Genomic DNA, 15,277 nt, shown 5'->3' on the forward strand with positions numbered 1-15,277 from the left:
TGACCCTCTGACCGCACTCCTGTCCCTGTTCTTTTATTAGTTGTCCCCCGAACTCATTTGGGTTTTTGACGTCCTGTAGATCCTCTCCTTAGGCTGTGGGGGGATCCACTTCCCGGAAACCCAATAGGTACAAGGAACATGGCTGTGGCTGGTGGGATGTGTCGGGGTGGATCTGGGCTGTGTGAGTGAAAGCAAGGGTCCCAGTGTGGGGTGGGGTGTGAGCGCAAGGGGGTGCCCAGCATGGGGTGGGGGCATTGTCCTCCATACAGTACAGAATCGGGCTCTGTCGGTTCTGTCTGTCTTATGGCCCCTGTCACCCTGGTATCTGGATGCCTCACAGCCAAACGCTCCTGAGAGGCTGGGCTGGGCAGGGATGGGCAGGAGAGGCCTAGGCTGGGAAGGGCAGGGCAGGAGAGGCTTGAGCTGGGCTAGGCTGGCCAGGGCTGTCATCCCCATGTCCCAGCGGGAAGCCGGGGTCCAGAGGGGCTGCCTGAGTCTCCACGGCCACAGAGGCAGTTGGTGGCAGACCAGGAAGTCGAACTTGCTGTCCCACGGCCTCCCCTGAACCCCCTTTGTCTGTGCCTTGCCCTGAGGCTGGATCCCCCCCCCCCGGGTTCATGACCAGATCTCAGGACTGAGCGGGAGCTCAGAGGGGTGCTGGTGACCCAGCTGGGTAGTTCCCCTCTCCCCACAGCCAGGCCAGGCCCAGCCAACCTCTTGGGGCTGCAGCTGAGGCTTAAATCCCCATCTCTGGTTGTGCAAAGACATGAGTGCTGCTGCCGCCCCTTCCTAACGCTGAGGTGTGAACCCTGGGGTGAGGCTCGACTCCAGCCCCAGCTCCAAGAGCTGCGCCCAGCCCCCATCCTTTTGGCTGGCTCCAAAGCCTCTTCACTTCCTGTCCTAAAGTGGGCTGGGGTGCTGCTGGCAGTTGTTTGAACAGCTGCCCTGTGAAGCGAATCCAGCTCCCAGGGGCTGGGGAGGAGAGGAGCTAGGACGCTCTGCCCCGAAAGCCGGGGCTGGCCCTGAGTTGCAGCCCTTGCCGCACGTGAGCAGCAGAGAGCCCCTCTCCTCCCGGATGGCTGGGAAGGGCAGGACAGGGCCAAGAAGGGAAATTCCTCTCCCGCTAGCGAATGCTGGAACAGTTGCTGGGCTTGGCTGGGAGCACGATGGCTCAGCTGCCCTGGTGGCCTTCCAGCACTCAGCACAGGGGAGATCGCAACTGCAGGGAGCCGAATCCATCGCCTGCCCCATCCCCTCCAGCTCCTGGAGCCACTCGGCCTCCGCGGGCAGTTCATGAGCTAAGCAGGGCACCTGGCATCCTTGCCTGCATGGGAGACTAGGAAAAGTCAGCTGCTGGTGGGGGCTTAGCAGGAGGCGCTCTCCCGTCAGAGCTGAACTTGACGAGGTGCCAGGAGTGCTGTGCTGCAGGGGGCTGGGCAGAGGTTCAGCAGGGGGCACTGTGCTGAAGGGGTCCGGACAGGGGCTCAGCAAGGGGTGCTGTGCTGCAGAGAGTGGGGCAGAGGCTCAGCAAGGGGTGCTGTGCTGAAGAGGTCCAGATGGGAGCTCAGCAGGGGACTCTCTCACCTTGCAATCAGGGCTGAACCCAGTATAGACTTGGGGGGGGTGGTGTGCTGCATGGAGTGTGGTGGGGGCTCAGTAGGGGGCACTCTCCCATCGTAGTCAGTGCTGAACTCAGCACAGCTCTAGGGGGCTGTCACGGAGTCCCCGGGCGATGCTCTGGAACTGCTCCCCACAAAGCCAGGCAGGACTTTGGGGAGCCTCCTCTCCCTTGGAGCAGACTTGTTCAGGGCAAGAAGCTCACACATCTTCACCTCCTGGGTCTCTCCTTGGAGCATTCAGCATCCTCTGCCCCTCCGTGTGCTTCCCACAGCGAGTCCACCCCAGCGGGGTCCTGGGGAAGCCGCAGGGTCCTGCACCCCCACTTTGCAGTCAGACGTGACTTTCAGCCAGCCAGTAACACAGAGGTTTATTCGATGACAGGAACAGGGTCTAAACCAGAGCTTGGAGGTTGGACCCCTCTGCCGGGTCCATTCTGGGGGCAGTGAGCCAGACCCCCACGTCTGCCTTCATCCAGCTCCAGCCTGACAACCCCCTTCAGCCCCTCCTCTCTGCTCAGCCCCTTTCCCGGGCCAGGAGGTCACCTGATCCCTTTGTCTCCAACACCTTCAGCTGGCACCTTTGCAGAGGAGGGGCCCAGGCCATCAGTTGCTAGGAGACAGAGTGTCAGGCATTTAGGTGCACTGGCCCTTTGCTCTGCAGCAATCACACACCCTTATCCCACCACCTAGATATTAAGAACTGCCATGGGGACACTGAGGCACCAACACAGTATTCAGAGCAACATTAAGAACATTCCCAGTTCGTCACAGGGGCGCTGTGCTGCAGGCAGCAAGGCGGGGTCAGCAGGGGGCGCTATGCTGCAGGGAGCAGGGCGGGGGCTCAGCAAGGGGTGCTCTCCCCTCACAGCCTGGGCTGAACCAGTGTCCCAGTATGAGGCTTGGGGCTGCTATTTGTCAAAGAGTTGTCAAAGTGAGACACCAGCCACCTCTGGCCATTGCGTATCCCCTGTGTTCCCAGACGAGCTGGACAGGTACATCCCACCTCCCCCTGTATTTTCAGTTAGATACGTCATTACCCTTCATGTCCTGCCCTAATCTGTTGTGCAGCGATGCTGTGTGCTGTTCACACTGGCTGCCTCCTCCCCGTCCCACCCCGAGACAGATGCATTTCAGCATGGGGTTAAGGGGTGTTGAGATAGCTAGTGCTGTGGAAGGCCCATTAAAATCAATTGGGGGGGGGGTTTGTAGAGGGACCCCTCTTCCCCAGGGCGTGGATCAGGGAGAATCAGGCACAGGAGGGGAGTAAGCAGACAGTTGAGCTGTAACCTAAGCCAGGAGTAGGGTTGGGAGAAGTGACACCTTCTAGCCCTGAGACTGGACAAAGGAGAGGAGGGGGAGGAGGGAGAGAGCGACTGGAGGAGTTTTTCCTTTCAGTTTGGTGCTGGGTGGTGGAACGGAGGGAACCCCAAGGCTGGTGTCTAAGCTCCCTGGCCCCCAGAAGGACTTGACTGAGGGGTCCTGGTTATACCTATAAGCTCTGTTTTAGGCTGCGTTCCTATTGTCCAATAAACCTTCCATTTTACTGGCTGGCTGAGAGTCACGGTGAATCCCAGGAAGAGGGGTGCAGGGCCCTGACTCCCCCACCCTGGTGACAACTGGTGGCAGTGGTGGGATCTACTGCACCCCATGGATGGCGCTTCCTGCAGTAAGTGACAGGGGAGCAGTAAAACAAAGGGGGATTGTCAGGGAGCAAGTGTGCTGAAGAGTCAGAGAGAGACGGTTTCAGGGGGTGATTAACCCCTGGGAGTGTGTGACCAGAGAGAAGGACTTTTGCAGTAACAGGGTTCCCTTGGGGACTGCAGCAAGCGGTCCCAGGGGTGGAGGAGTCTGCAGCTCGACCCTGGCAAAGAAGTGGTGACCTCAAGAAGGGCTGGCACACTAGGGGTTCTTCCTAGAAACTGTGGAAAGCTGAGAGCACAGACCTGCGAGTGGCCAGCAGGAAGATGTATGCTAAACGCCTTAAGAGTGACCTGGTGGAGCTGTGCAGGCAGAGGGGGCTGCACATTGGGAGGTCCACCAAAGAACAGCTGATTGCCCAGTTGGAGGAGAAGGATCGCTTGAATGAACCTATCCCCTGTCCCTGAGGAAAGCCGCCTGGCGGACGCAGCGTGGGCCCCGGGGCGTGACCTGGCTGGAAGGGGTCTTACTGCTGCTGAGGACATCCCGAGACCCTTCCTACCTATGCCTCGGGGAGGGGTTGGGGGAAGCCCAGCGAATACCAAGGGCCCCCTGACTCCGGCGGCCAGCAGGGGATTGTCCCGGCCGAGCTCCCCATCCCTGGAGCTGAGGCAGCTGGAATGTGAGAGGGAGATGAGGCTGAAAGAGCTTGAGTTGAGGCAGCAGGAACTGAAGCAGGAGCAGGAAGAACGGGAAAAGCAGCGGCAGCATGAAGAAAAGCAGCATCAGCATGAGCTGGAGGAGATGGAGAAACAGCATCAGCATGAAGAGAGACAGAGACAGCATAAGCTGGAGCTGGCCAGGCTGAGGAGCAGTGGGCTCCCGGCTGCAGTGAGTGAGAGGAGACCCAAGACTGCAAGGAGCTTTGATAAGTGCTTCCTAGCCCAGCGTAAGGAGGGGGAGGACATGGATAGCTTCCTGACAGCCTTTGAGAATGCCTGTGAGCTGCACAGGGCTGACCCTGTGGACAGGCTCCAGTTTCTCACCCCCTTACTGGACTCCAAAGCCATGGAGGTGTACAGCCGAATGAAAGGGACGGAGGCAGGGGACTACGAACTGTTCAAAAAGGCCCTGCCCCACGAGTTTGGGCTGACTCCCGAGGTGTACCAGAAGAGATTCCGGAGTCAGCATCAAACCCCTGAGGTCACATACCAACAACTGGTCAACCGGATGCAGGATATGCCTGCAAGTGGACAGCTGGGCCCAAGCTAAAGAGGACCTGCTTGACCTAATCGTACTGGAGCAACTGTATGAACAATGCCCATCTAACCTGAGGCTATGGTTGGTGGACAAAAAGCCAGGGAACCCGCAGCACGCAGGGCAGCTGGCCAATGAGTTTGTGAACAGTTGGGCAGGGGATAGCAGGGAGGAGTCCCAAAAGAACAGACCCACCCCAATGCAGAGAGAGAGTCACCATGGGACCTCCCAGCGGGGAAATATGGAGAACCCCCTCCAAAGGGGATCACCTGGAGTCAGGACCATCCGACCCACTTGAGGGGACCAATGGGACATGAACTGCTATCACTGTGGCCAGAGAGGCCACATACGGTCCCAGTGCCCCAGGCTCAGGGACAGACTGAGCAGACCCAAACCACTCAGGGTTAACTGGGTAGAGACCCTGCCGGAGGCGGGGCAGATGGCCCAAGCAAGGGGGACTGACAGTTTACCACCTGCTCAGGAGGGAGGAGTGCCCCAGGCCAGCTCCTCTGGAGGGATAGATGCTCCAGACTCAGGGTTCTTGGTTTACAGGGTGAGCTGTCCCTCCAGAGAGAGTGCCTTGTTCCCCTGGAGGTGGATGGGAGGAAGATCAATGAATATTGGGACACGGGCTCTGAGGTGACGCTGACCCAGCCCGAGGTGGTGGCCCCAGATTGGATGGTGCCCAACACCTACCTGACCCTGACGGGGGTGGGCGGGACCCCATTCAAGGTGCCCGTGGTGACAGTACACCTGAAATGGGTGGCCAAGGAGGGCCCTAAGGAAGTGGAGGTGCACCATCATTTGCCCACTGAGGTGTTGATGGTGGGGGGACGACGTAGAGGACTGTCCAAGCAACCCCACAGACTGCCCTGGTTGTGACCCGTAGCCAGAGCCAGCGAGAGGCACTATGCCCTGACCTCAGGAAGGCGCTGGATGCTACCGTAGTGGGGAGGCAGTGCCAGGAACAAGACTCAGAGAGGCTGCAGCTTCAGACCTGGCCAGCGAGAGGGAGCAGGCCCACGTCCCTTCCCCAGCCGCTGAGTTCCAGGCCGAGTTGCAGAAAGATCTCTCCTTGCAGAAGCTAAGGGACCTGGCTGACCTCAGTGTGATACAGAGTATGGGGAGAGGCTGCCAGGAGAGATTCCTGTGGGAGAAGGGATTTCTGTACCGAGAATGGGCTCCCCCAGGGGAAGTGGAGTCATGGGGGAGCAGAAGGCAGCTGGTGGTCCCCCAGAAGTTTCACCACAAGCTACTGTACCTGGCCCATGACATCCCTCTCGCAGGGCACCAGGGAATCCAGTGCACCAGGCAGAGGCTGCTACAGAACTTTTACTGGCCTGGGGTCTTTAGTACGGTCCAACAGTACTGCCGATCCTGTGACCCCTCTCAGAGGGTGGGGAAGGCCCGGGACAAGGGGAAGGCGGCTTTGAGGCCTTTGCCCATCATAGAGGAGCCTTTTCAGAAGGTGGTTATGGACATAGTGGGGCCGCTCAGCAAGACGACCCGATCGGGGAAGAAATACATTCTGGTGGTGGTAGATTACGCCGCCTGCTATCCCGAAGCAGTGCCCTTAGCTTCCATTGAAGCGGACACCATGGTGGATGTGCTGCTGACCATTTTCAACCGAGTGGAGTTTCCCAAGAACGTACTGACAGACCAAGGGTCCAACTTCATGTCGGCCCTGCTCCAGTGCTTGTGGGAGGAATATGGGGTTCGGCACAGCTGGGCCTCAGCATACCACCCCCAGTCCAATGGGCTGATGGAGAGGTTCAATGGGACACTAAAGATGATGCTGAAAACCTTTATGAACCAGTACCTACAGGATTGGGACAAGTACTTACCTCACCTGCTGTTCACGTACAGGGGAGTGCCCCAGGAGTCTACCAGATTTTTGCCTTTCGAACTGTTATATGACAGGAGGGTAAGGGGGCCCCTAGACCTGATGAGAGACGAATGGGAGGGGAAGGCTACTCTCGATGGAGAATCGGTGGTGGAGTATGTCCTGATCTTCTGAGAGAAACTTGCTGAACTCATGGGCCTGGCCAGGGAGAATCTCTCCAGAGCCCAGAGGGAGCAGAAGGTCTACTATGGCTACATGGCATGGGCCCGTGCCTATGCCACCGGGGATCAGGTGCTGGTTCTCATCCCCATGAGGAAAAACAAACTACAGGCCGCCTGGGAAGGCCCTTTTAAGGTGGTCAAGCAACTAAATGAGGTAAACTACGTAGTGGAGCTGTCTAGCCAGGCGCACCACTGCCGGGTGTACCATGTCAGTACAATGAAGCCATATTATGACAGGGGGAATGTGGTGTTGGCCATGTGTGGACATTGGGAGGAGCAGGGAGATGACCCTTTAGTAGATCTATTCCCTGGGACAAGAGCTGGCTCCCCCCACTGGAAACAATTCCCCTCTCTGATCAGCTAACTCCTGCCCAGCAAGCTGAGATCAGAGGGGTGTTGCATCTCTACCGACAGCTGTTTTCCAACCAGCCTGAATGCACTAATCTGACTGTCCACCGGGTGCAGACAAGATTGCACCCCCCTATAAGATGCTCTCCCTTCCAAGTCACAGGGAAAACAGCTCACGATCTGAAAAGAGAGCTCAATGACATGCTGGTTTTGGGGGTAATCCAGCCATCTTCCAGCCCTTGGGCCTCGCCGGTGGTGCTGGTCCCCAAAAGGATGGGTCAAGCTGGTTCTGTGTGGCCTATTGGAAGCTTAATGCCATCACTGTACCCGATGCCTACCCCATGCCCAGGCCTGACGAGCTCCTAGACAAGCTGCGAGGTGCTCGGTACCTTACCACCATGGATCTTACAAAGGGCTACCGGCAAGTGCCACTGGATGCAGATGCCAGGCTGAAATAGGCCTTTATCACCCACTGGGGCTCTGTGGGTTCCTGACCGTGCCTTTCGGCCTCAAGGGAGCACTGGCCACCTTCCAGCGCCTGGTGGATCAGCTACTGAGGGAGATGGAGAGTTTTGCTGTGGTGTATATTGATGACATCTGTATCTTTAGCCAGACCTGGGAGGACCATGTTTCCCAGGTTAAACAAGTGCTGGACCGACTCCAGGAGACTGGGCTGAGCAGAAAGGCTGAGAAATGCAAGATGGGGATGGCTGAAATATCTTACCTGGGCCATCGGGTGGGGAGCAGGTGCCTAAAGCCGGAACCAGCCAAAGTGGAGGTGATCAGAGACTGGCCTGCTCCCCAAACCAGAAAGCAGGTCCAAGCCTTTATTGTGATGGTGAGGTACTATCAAAGGTTTATGTCTCACTTTAGCGCCATAGCTGCCCCCATCACTGAGCTGTGCAAGAAGGGGAAGCCAGACAAGATGGTCTGGACCGAGGAGTGCCAGGAGGCTCTCCGGGCGCTGAAGGAGGCTCTGGTCAGTGGCCCAGTTCTGGCAAACCCAGTCTTTGACAAGCCCTTTATGGTGTTCACCGACACCTCAGACATGGGACTGGGGATGGTGTTAATGCAGGAGGATGAAAAGGAGGAAAGATACCCCATTGTGTATCTGAGCAAGAAGTTGCTATCCTGGGAGCAGAACTACGCGGCCATCGAGAGGGAATGCCTGGCCATGGTGTGGGCCCTCAAAAAACTACAACCGTATCTGTTTGGGCGACACTTCACCATGTACACCAACCACTCTCCCCTGACCTGGCTACACCAGATGAAAGGAGCCAACACCAAGCTCCTGAGTGGAGCCTGCTCCTGCAGGATTATGACATGGACATGGTCCATGTGAAGGGAAGTGCCAACATGATAGCGGATGCGTTGTCCCAGAGAGGGGGCCCTGAACTTCCCCACGTCATTGGTCAGAGTGACCCCATTCAGTTCAGTCTCCAACGGGGTGGGGGGGGAGATGACCTGAGAATGTTGCAGAGGAGTTACATTGGGGATGGGGGACTTCCCTTGAAGGAAGATCCCTGAGCTGTAACCTGAGCCAGGAAGGGGGTTGGGAGACTGGACAAAGGAGAGGAGGAGCTGGGGGGAGGGGGGAGAGAGCTGCTGGAGGAGTTTTTAGTTTCAGTTTGGTGCTGGGTGGTGGAACGCAGGGAACGGTAAGGCTGGGGTCTAAGCTCCCTGACCCCCAGAAGGACTTGACTAAGGGCTCCTGGTACCTACAAGCTCTGTTTTAGGCTGCATTCCTATTGTCCAATAAACCTTCCATTTTACTGGCTGGCTGAGAGTTGCAGTGATCCCAGGAAGAGGGGTGCAGGGCCCTGACTCCCCCACACTCTGTGATAGGGTGGCAGTGCTGGGCTCTGTGGGGGTGGTAGGGCCAGGCTCTGTAGGGTGGTAGCACCAGGCTCTGGGCAGGTCATAGTGCCGGGCTCTGTAGGGGTGGTGGCACCCAGCTCTGCGAGGGGGTCATAGTGCTGAGCTCTGGGAGGGTGGCAGTGCTGGGCTCTGGGAGGGTGGTAGGGCCAGGCTCTGGGGGATGTGTGTGGCAGTGTCAGTCTTTTGCGGGGTGGTAGGGCCAGGCTACGTAAGGGTGGTAGCACCCAGCTCTGGGGGCGGTGGTAGCGCTGGGTTCTGTGGAGGTGGTAGCACCAGGCTCTGGGAGTGGTGGTAGGGTTGGGCTCTGTAGGGGTGATAGCACCCAGCTTTGCCAGGGAGCAGTAGCGCCGGGCTCTGGGGGGGTGGTAGGGCTGGGCTCTGGGCGGGGGGAAGGGCCGGGTTCGGGGGGGAACGGGGTGGTAGGGCCAGGCTCTGTAGGGTGGTAGCACCAGGCTCTGGGCAGGTCATAGTGCCGGGCTCTGTAGGGGTGGTAGCACCTGGCTCTGCGAGGGGGTCATAGTGCTGAGCTCTGGCAGGGTGGTAGGGCTGGGCTCTGGGAGGGTGGTAGTCCCCGGCTCTCCCAGGGGGTGGTCATGCCGGGCTCTGGGAGGGTCATAGTGCTGGGCTGTCCTGGGGGGTGGTAGCGCTAGGCTCTGGGAGGACTGTAATGCTGGGCTCGTGTAGGGGGGATGGTAGCTCTGGGCTCGGAAGGGGTGGTAGCACCCGGCTCTGCCGGGAGGTGGTAGCACAGGGCTCTGGGAGGGTCATAGTGCTGGGCTGTCCCAGGGGGTGGTAGCGCCGGGCTCTGGGAGGGTTGTAGTGCTGGGCTCATGTGGGGGGGATGGTAGCTCTGGGCTCGGAAGGGGTGGTAGCACCCAGCTCTGCCGGGAGGTGGTAGCAGTGGGCTCTGGAAGGGTCATACTGCTGGGCTGGTGGGGCGGGGTGGGTAGCTCCAGGCTCTGGAGGGTGGTGTTAGGGCTGGACTCGGGGGGAGGGGTGGTAGCGTCGGGCTCTGGGAGGGTCGTAGTGCTGGGCTCTGGGGGGTGAGTGGGTGGTAGGGCTGGGCTCTGTGGTGGGGTTGTAGTGCTGGGCTCTGGGGAGTGGGGGTAGGGCTGGGCTCTGCCGGGGGGTGGTAGCACCCAGCTCTGGAGGGGTAGTAGCATCAGGCTCTGGGAGAGTCGTAGTGCCGGGCTCTGTAGGGGTGGTAGCACCTGGCTTGGGATGGGGGTTAGCTCCGGGCTCGGGGGGGGGATGATTGGGCTGGGCTCTGCCGCAGGGTGGTAGTGCTGGGCTCATGGGGGTGGGGGTGGTAGCTCCGGGCTCTGGGGTGGGGGTGGTGTTAGGGCTGGGCTCTGCCAGGGGGTGGTAGCACCCAGCTCTGGAGGGGTGGTAGCATCACACTCTGGGAGGATTGTAGTGCCGGGCTCTGGAGGGGTGGTAGCACCTGGCTCGGTGGGGGACAGGGGGTTAGCTCCGGCCTCGGGGGGGGATGGTTGGGCTGGGCTCTGCCGCGGGGTGGTAGGTCTGGTCTCTGGAAGGGTGGCAGAGCTGGGCTCATAGGGGTGGGGGTGGTATCTCTGGGGTGGGGGTGGTGTTAGGGCTGGGCTCTGCCAGGGGGTGGTAGCACCTAGCTCTGGAGGGGTGGTAGCATCACACTCTGGGAGGGTTGTAGTGCCGGGCTCTGGAGGGGCGGGGGGGGGGTTAGCTCTGGGCTCTGGGGAGGTGGTAGGGCTGTGCTGTGCTGGGGGGTCATAGTGCTGGGCTCTGGGAGGGTCGTAGTGCTGGGCTCTGTGGCCTCGGTGCTGTCACAGTTCCAGGCGGTTGACAATTATTGTAAAATCGGGGCCAAATGCCTGGCCAGGCTGGGCCCTATGCCAGCGCCCCAAGGGTCATGCTGTCTGGCCCCCTGATGGGTCGAGCTCTGTGCTGGCCAATCACAGTGCTTAGCCAGCCAGTCAGCACTGCACGGCTTTGTCACCACCCAATCAGAGCGCTGCGTTCGCTAATCATTCGGGGTAAAAACTAGAATAAACAAAACAGCCAATGGGAAAGTGACATGTTCGGGGGTGCTCCCAAGACCGGGGCATTGTCCTCGGAGGGAGTGATGCCTAATAGTCAAAGCAGGGGGCTGGGAGTCAGGATTGCTGGGCTCTATCCCAGCTCTGGGAGGGGAGTGGGGTCTAGTGGTCAGAGCAGAGGATGAGTGGGGTCAGGACGCCTGGGTTCTATTCCAGGTTGTATCTGTGACCGACTGTGCCACCCATCCCCAATCTGGGGCAGCCGATATCATGGCACCCAACAGAGTGTGGTGGCAGGAGAGTAACCTGCAAGCAGGGCCCAGACCCCTGGGTGGCAGCACATCCTGGGATGGAAGTGGGGGACTAGGGAAGTGGTGGGGAACGAGGGCAGGTGATGGGGGATGGGGGCAGGTGGTGGGGGACTAGGGCAGATGATGGGCCCCAGGGCAGGTGATGAGGGACTAGGGCAGGTGAGGGGCCCCAGGGCAGGTGAGGGGGGATGGGAGCAGGTGATAGGGGACTAGGGCAGGTGAGAAGTCCTGGGGCAGATGAGGGAGGATGAGGGCGGGTGAGGGGCTCCGGGTTGGGGCTGGGGGCACTAAAGTGGGTGATGAGGGATTAAGGAAGTGGTGGACTAGGGCAGTGATGAGCTCTGGGGTGGGGGGTGGTACACCAGGCAGTGCCTGCCTGGGATGCTGGAGTTAGGGGAGTGGGCTGCAGGAGCTGTGGGGATACCCTGCAAGTCCGGCCTCGCATCAAACACAGCCTGGAGGTGGATCCAGCCCCCTCCAGCTCCTCCAGGGCCAGGGTGGCTGCATGTTCCCTGCCCTGTGACCCTGCTTCCCAGAGGGGACTGAGCCGACTGGAGGCCGAGCTCCCTTCCTGGACTTCAGCATCAGGAGCTGCAGGCTTCCCCTGGGGCGGGGGTGAGATAGCGCGATCCCTGCAGGGGCCTGGACCTCTGCAGCTGACCCCCCAGTTGTGGCCCATCCTCGTTCCCAGCACCCATGGCTGGCGCCCGCCCCCGCTCCCTGCAAGCACAGGATGTGTTTGCAGCTGGAATTTTAATCTGAGCCAGTTACTGCAGCAAATGGAAAATGGTGGGTCTGGGGGAAGCGCAGGTGGCAGGGCTGGTGGCACCGGGGATCAGCAGGGGCAGAGCTGGGCTGCTGGGGAGGGCAGGGTGCCAGGCTGGGGGCTTTGGGGAGGGCAGGGTGCCAGACTTGAGGTGCTGGGGAGGGCAGGGTGCCAGGCTGGGGGCTTTGGGGAGGGCAGGGTGCCAGGCTGGAGGTGCTGGGGAGGGCAGGATGCCAAGCTGGAGGTGCTGGGGAGGGCAGGATGCCAGGCTGGGGGCTTTGGGGAGGGCAGGGTGCCAGGCTAGGGGCTTTGGGGAAGGCAAGGTGCTAGACTGGAGGTGCTGGGGAGGACAAGGTGCTAGGCTGGGGGCTTTGGGGAGGGCAGGGTGCCAGGCTGGAGGTGCTGGGGAGGGCAGGGTGCCAGTGTGTGTATCTGGGGGAAAGGGGGAGCCCCCAGTGTTTGTATTGGAGGCAGGAGAGCCATGGCTGGTGGAAGGGGAAGCTGCTAGCATGTGTATCGAGGAGCGGCTGGGGGGGCTGTGGTTGGGGGGAGGGTGTGCTGTCAGCTCCCCCAGGAGCGAGGGAGGGGCCCAAGGTGCTGGTTGGAGCTGGATCACAGGGGGGCTGTTTGGATCCAGGGGGCTGGGCTAGCCCATTAGTGAGACTCTGTGTGTCCCTGTGGCCCCAGATCCCATCTTGCTTCATGCTTGAGACCCATCACACCAGCTAATCCGCCTCCCCATCATCCGTTCATTTGGGGAGAGCGTCCACATGGCAGCCAACACCCTGGCGTTGTGCCGTGCGCTGGCCATAGCGGATTCGCTGGCTGGTGTGCCAGCATTGCCAGGACAGCACGGGGCAGCGGCCAGCACGGAGCCCTGGGGATCTGCCATGGCTCAGATATGGCTGGAGAGATGGAAATGCTGGTTTTGGGGGGCTGTGAGGTGTAGTGGGCAGAGCAGGGCTGAGGGGCTGGCTTCTCAGCCCGGCTTTGGGGGCTGTGGGATATAGCAGGCAGAGCAAGGGCTGGGTTCTCAGCATGGCTTGGGGGGCTGTGGGGTACAGTGGGCAGAGCGGGGGCTGGGTTCTCAGCCCGGCTTTGAGGGCTGTGGGGTATAGTGGGCAGAGCAGAGGCTGGGTTCTCAGCCTGGCTTTGGGAGCTGTGGTGTATAGTGGGCAGAGCAGGGGCTGGGTTCTCAGCCAGGCTTTGGGGGCTGTGGGGTATAGTGGGCAGAGCAGGGACTGGTGGGCTGGGCTCTCAGCCTGGCTTTGGGGGCAGTGGGGTATAATGGCCAGAGCAGGGGCTGGGTTCTCAGCCCGGCTTTGGGGGCTGTGGGGTATAGTGGGCAGAGCAAGGGCTGGGTTCTCAGCCCGGCTTTGGGGGCTGTGGGGTGTAGTAGGCAGAGTTGGGGATAGCATGGCAGGGCCAGGGCCAAGCCCTCTCCTCCTGTCCCTGGGGTCACACTCCCCATCAGAGCTTGACTCCTCCCTTTTGCTTTCCAGGGGGTGTCCTTGGCTCTGGTAGAGGGGGTGGGGGCTTGCTGCTCCACTACCACCCTGCCCATGGACACTGGCAGAGCTGGGGGGTGGGGCTGGGAGAGCTGGGAGTGGAGCTCCCCCTATGAATGGTCAGCAGGAATCAGAGGCTGTCCAGCCTGGGCCACAACATGGCATCGGAAATGCCAACCTCGTCCCAGGTTGGGGACATTGCTCGTTGGAGAGAGACCCACCCATGGGGGTTTACTCCAGCCTCCCCAGGAGCAGTTCCCTCAGTCCCTGCAGGAGGAGAGCCCCCCAAGGTTGTGCCTGGGACTCTGTGCGTGCCCAGCTCCCCATGGCTCCTCACAGCATCACTCTCCCCACAGATGGATCCGGTGCAGAAGGCGGTGATTAACCATACCTTCGGGGCGCCCCTCGGCAAGGCCCGGCGCCCCGTCATCTCCTGCAACGTCTGCCAGATCCGCTTCAACTCGGAGGTGAGTGCCCCGCTGCACTGGCTCCTGGCAAAGGCCCCCACACTGTGAGCCGGTATTGCCAGCCCCCCCCAGCCGGGCGGCTGGACCCAGAACCTATCGCAGATCCACGGGCTGGGAGCTGTGGCCCCAGCTTTGGACCAGTCTCTGGGACGCCCCCTTCAGTGACCCAGACCCCTAGGGTGTCACTCGTCCCCCAGGGCAAGCCACACGGCTCGCTGCCAGCAACACAGGGATGCTCAGCCGGCGCAGCCACACAGGCAGGGTTCTTGGCTCGCTGGACCGGGGTCCTTGGCTAGCAGAGTCCATCCTGGGCAGCCCGAGCCCCTCTGTCGCTCAGCCTGGCCTCAGTGCATACGCACCAACTCTGGGGCTGGAGCACCCACAGGGAAAAATTGGTGGGTGCTCTGCACCCACCGGCAGCCAAGCTCCCGGCCCCGCCCATCAGCTCACCTCCACCTCCTCCCCTGAGCGCCCCATGTGCCCGCTTCTCCTCCCAGGCTGTGGGAGGGAGGGGGAGGAGGCGGGGCCAGGGCCGGGATTTGGGGAAGGGGTCCAATAGGGGCAGGGAGGGGGTGGAGTTGGGGTGGGGACTTTGGGGAAGGGGTTGGAATGGGTGTGGGGCAGGGCTGGAGTTAGGGCAGGGCCAGGGGCAGGGGGGTGCAAGCACCCACTGGCACCAGGAGAAGTTGGTGCCTGTGCCTCAGTGGGCTTCCCCTGAACCCCCTGCTCCTCCAGCAGCCAGCGCTTAGGCCTAGCCTGGGCTCCCAAGCAGGAGGGGCTCACCCCCCTGCACAGAGGCGGCGTCCGTATCTCTCTGGGGCCTTGGTTGCTTGGTGGCCATGTCGTGGCGATTGGGTTTGCCCTGAGGTGGGGATCAAGGCCCAGACAGCTCGGCGATACCCACCTGTGTCTTAGCCTGCCCCGAGAGCACCCAGGCCTCCCCCGCACTAGGGAGCAGTGCTGCACACAGGGGAAACTGAGGCAAAGCTCAGCTTTTAAAAAATATTACTCAATCTTCCCACTTGGTCACAGGGCTGATGGGGGCTCGGCTCTGCTTGGACCCCGGGGACGTGACCCGAGGTGGGGGATGGCAGAGCTGGTCTGGGCCCCACAGGAGGGGCGGGGCAGGCCAAGCTGCACCAGGCCAGGGATGGGACGACTTCCCTAGGCAGCGCTGGCTGTACAGACCAGGCTGGCTCCTCGATCACCAGCGGACATTGGAGCTGCTGAGAGTTCTGTGTGTTTCCTGGTGGGTGGGTTGGGGTCACACCCTTTCCTCTCCCCCCATAGCCTGACCCCTGTCTGACACTGACCCTCCCCCTGGGGCTTAGTCTAAATTAAGGGTGGGCAAACTACGGCCCGAGGGCTGGATCTGGCCCGTCAGGGCTTTGGATCCGGCCCTC

General features: G+C 60.9%; 1 protein-coding gene across 3 annotated transcripts in view; it reads left to right on the forward strand.

The window, feature by feature from the left end:
• ZNF385A (zinc finger protein 385A) overlaps nt 1–15,277 on the forward strand; it is a 58,513-nt gene that overhangs the window by 24,318 nt on the left and 18,918 nt on the right. For all 3 annotated transcript variants that reach the window (XM_050925934.1, XM_050925935.1, XM_050925936.1), the window contains one exon: nt 13,764–13,874. In XM_050925934.1, the coding sequence (XP_050781891.1) occupies nt 13,764–13,874 (111 nt within the window). The remainder of the gene's footprint in view (nt 1–13,763; nt 13,875–15,277) is intronic.

Source organism: Gopherus flavomarginatus, chromosome 16 (genome assembly GCF_025201925.1).
Source record: "Gopherus flavomarginatus isolate rGopFla2 chromosome 16, rGopFla2.mat.asm, whole genome shotgun sequence".
Taxonomy (NCBI): domain Eukaryota; kingdom Metazoa; phylum Chordata; order Testudines; family Testudinidae; genus Gopherus; species Gopherus flavomarginatus.